At 43.9% G+C, this 3,547-nt stretch overlaps 1 protein-coding gene across 1 annotated transcript; it reads right to left on the bottom strand.

Moving 5' to 3' along the window:
• Positions 1-239: 239 nt before the first annotated feature.
• LOC114674081 (olfactory receptor 7A17-like) lies at positions 240-1,208 on the bottom strand. The gene has a single exon (XM_028839448.2). It carries the CDS (start codon positions 1,206-1,208, stop codon positions 240-242), a length of 969 nt encoding a protein of 322 aa, XP_028695281.2.
• Between the last annotated feature and the right edge of the window lie 2,339 nt (positions 1,209-3,547).

Genomic DNA, 3,547 nt, shown 5'->3' with positions numbered 1-3,547 from the left:
CCCAGATTCCATCTATTTCTGACCTGTAGTTTGTATCAACAGGTGAAAATACAAAAAAAGACAAAAAGCAAAACTGTCTAGATAGCAGACAGAGCAAAAAACTTGATGAGTGAGTCGCTAACATTGTATAAGGAAGGTGTAATCAAAGTCACGGATAATCCAGGAGGTGCGTAGAAGGAACAATTTCAACGTCCATATTCCAAACAGATTTCAAAGCTCTGAGGCTTTGAGTCCTGCTATTATGGGCACTTCTTTAGCTGAAGGAAAATTGATCCTTTTAGAGTTTTCCTCCAGAGGAATCTCACCAGAGCCCTCTTTATGTCCTTATTTCTCAGACTGTAGATGAAGGGGTTCAGCATGGGGGTAACCACCGTGTACATCACCGAGGCTGCAGCACTTGAGTGTGAGTTACGGGTTGCAGCAGAACTAAAGTACACTCCTAGGAGCGTACCATAAAATAAGGAGACAACTGAGAGGTGAGATGCACAGGTGGAAAATGCCTTGTACTTCCCCTGAGCTGATGAGATTCCACGTATGGAGGAAACGATCTTAGAATAAGAATAAAGGATCCCAGAGAGGGGACCACCGCCCAGCAGTGCAGATGCCAAATACATCCCCATGTCATTAAGAAAGGTGTCAGAACAGGCAAGGTGGACCACCTGATTAAGTTCACAGAAAAAGTGGGGGATTTCCAAGTCTGTGCAGAAGGATAACCACAACACCATTAAGCTTTGTAACGAGGAATTCAGGGCACTCATGATCCAGGACGCCAGAACCAGCAGCCCACAGAGCCTGGGGTTCATGGTGACCGTGTAGTGCAGGGGGTGACAGATGGCCACAAACCGGTCAAAGGCCATCACGGTCAGCATAAAGATATCCAGTCCCGCAAAGAATATGAAAAAGCACATCTGGGTGATGCAGCCTGCATAGGTGATGACTCTGCTCTGTGTCTGGATATTCACCAGCATCTTCGGGACAGTGGTGGACACAAAACAGATGTCTATGAAGGACAAGTTGGAGAGGAAGAAGTACATGGGGGTGTGGAGGTGATAGTCTGAGATTGTGACCAGGATGATGAGCAGGTTCCCAAGCACGGTGACCAGGTACATGGACAGGAACAGTCCAAAGAGGAAGGGCTGCAATTCTGGTTCCTCTGAAAGTCCCAGAAGAAGGAATCGTGAAATTTGTGTCTCATTCCCTGCTTTCATATTGTTGATGTGACTTCCAAAAGAGAGAGAAAGAGAACATGACACAAGCATGCATTACAAACATGTCAGAAATATTCTCACTTATATTTTACAGTCAAGAAGTTAATATTGGCCGGGTGCAGTGGCTCACTCCTGTCATCTCAGCACTAGGGGAGACCGAGGTGGATGGATCACCTGAGGTCAGGAGTTCGAGACCAGCCTGGCCAACAGGGCAAAATCTGGTCTTAGGTAAAAATACAAAAAGCATTAGCCAGGGGTGGTGACTCGTGCCTGTAATCCCAGGTACTTTGGGAGGCAAAGGGAGGAGAATCGCTTTAACCCAGGAGGCGGAGATTGTAGTGAGCCGAGATCATGCCACTGCACTAAAACCTGGTTGACAGAGTGAGACCTTGTCTTAAAAAAATATATAAAGTAAAATAATAAATAAATAAATAAATCCCTACAATTTAATGACGAATGAAAAACACAAGTACATTTTTAAAATGCCATACACTGTGTAGATGGTGACGAAGAAGGAGGTTAGAAGGAAAGAGTGGATGGGTATTAGATTTTCCCGAGTGTTCAGGCAGGACCAGCAGAGAAGGTAACAACTGAAGAGAAACTATAATGAAGACAGGGTGGGGGTCACTATGTTCCCTGCAGAAGTGTGTGCAACACAGAAGAAACGATCAATGAAAGACCCCGAGGAATGTGCTTCTTTCAGATATTCGAGGACTGCGAAGAAGACAGTGTGGCAGGGGAATGAGCAAGAGGCGAGGGCTGTTGGAGGATGTTGGGGAAGGAACCGTCCTCATAGCTGCTGAAACTCGAAGACACAAGGAGTCCCTCTGTCCAGATATCGATGCATTTTCACTGTATTAATTTGGTTGCAAAGGTGTTTCATGAACTGCAATGCATGCCCATTCTGCTTACTGATATTTTCTGGAGATCTGGCCTTTATGATGGGTTACCTTTTGAAATATAGAGCTCAGGTTCCCTATTTCTGAAACCTGTGCTCAGCCTAAAGTCGTGCACCCACACATGTGCACACACAGAGAGAACGCATCCATACATGCAGCCATGGCTTCCTGGGGCCATGGTACTCCCTCACGCTTCTCATCCCACTCAGTATTAGAAAGGAATGGACACCAGGCAAGTTCTTAATATCAAATTATCTTTCCCCTAGAGGATATAGATATGGTAGCTAGAAGTTCCAGTTTGGAAACTTCCCATGCGTATGTAACCTCAAGGTTCTATTTTGAGATGGCCTTTTCCTGCCCTATCTTTAAAGAATAAAAATCTGCTTCATAAGCAGAGAGGCAACTGGCTTGGTGGCTCACTCCCATAATCCTAGCACTTTGGGAGGTCAAGGTGGGCAGATCCCCTGATGTCAGGAGTTCGAGACAAGCCTGGCCAATATGGGAAAACCTCGTCCACGAAAAATACAAAAATTAGCCTGGCATAGTGGCGCGTACTTGTATTCCCAGCTATCTGGGAGGCTGAGGCAGGAGAATCACTGGAACCCAGGAGGTGGAGGTTGCAGTGAGCTGAGATCATGCCACTGTGTTCCAGCCTGGGTGACAGAGAGAGACTCTGTCTCAAAAACAACAATAAGAAAACAAACAAACAAAAAACCCCGAGAGACAGAGAGGGAAGAATCAATCAGATCTAAAGGGGAAAATAATCTAATAAGCTCACATAGTCCCTGAGAGACCACAAGGAAGAAAAAGTTTCCCTAGTTTTGAAAACTTTCCAACTCCTGTTATATCCCTGAGGCCCAGCAAAATTCAGAAAAGACAAAGGGAAATTTACCGAATATCAAACATGGTGATATCTTTTCCATGTCAAGACACTGATATGTTGAGAACCGCTATGGGAAAAAATGAGCAAATGATAAAAACCAACTATTCAAAAAGGAAATAAAAAGGAACCTCTGGGCCAGCTCATTTGTTGTGTCTGGGTCTGTCCTGTGCATTGTACGATGTTTATCAGCTTCCCTGTTCTCTACTGACCCTTCCCAGCATGACAGCCAAACTAGTCATTGCTCAATGTCCCCCAGAGGACAAAATTACCCCTGGACAAGAACCAATTTTTAACATAAAAATCACAAAATTTTCTATAGCATTTATCAACTGAGAAAGGAAAGGGGAAGACAAGCTTAAAAAAAAAAGAAAAACCTATAGTGAAATATAAATAGCACATGTGTTATGCATAGCATACTACTCATCCCTTGTGTAAACACTGTATGAATAGGTATGTGTGCATTTGGAAAGAGAAGATTTATGAGAAACTAAAATCTTTTGGAGAAAAGAATATAAGTGAGGATGCTATTAGGTTAAGAATAGTTATTTCACTTTATG

This window comes from Macaca mulatta, chromosome 19, assembly GCF_049350105.2.
Source record: "Macaca mulatta isolate MMU2019108-1 chromosome 19, T2T-MMU8v2.0, whole genome shotgun sequence".
Classification (NCBI taxonomy): domain Eukaryota; kingdom Metazoa; phylum Chordata; class Mammalia; order Primates; family Cercopithecidae; genus Macaca; species Macaca mulatta.
The sequence above is the reverse complement of the archived record's forward strand: the minus strand, read 5'-3'. Positions and strand labels throughout refer to the sequence as shown.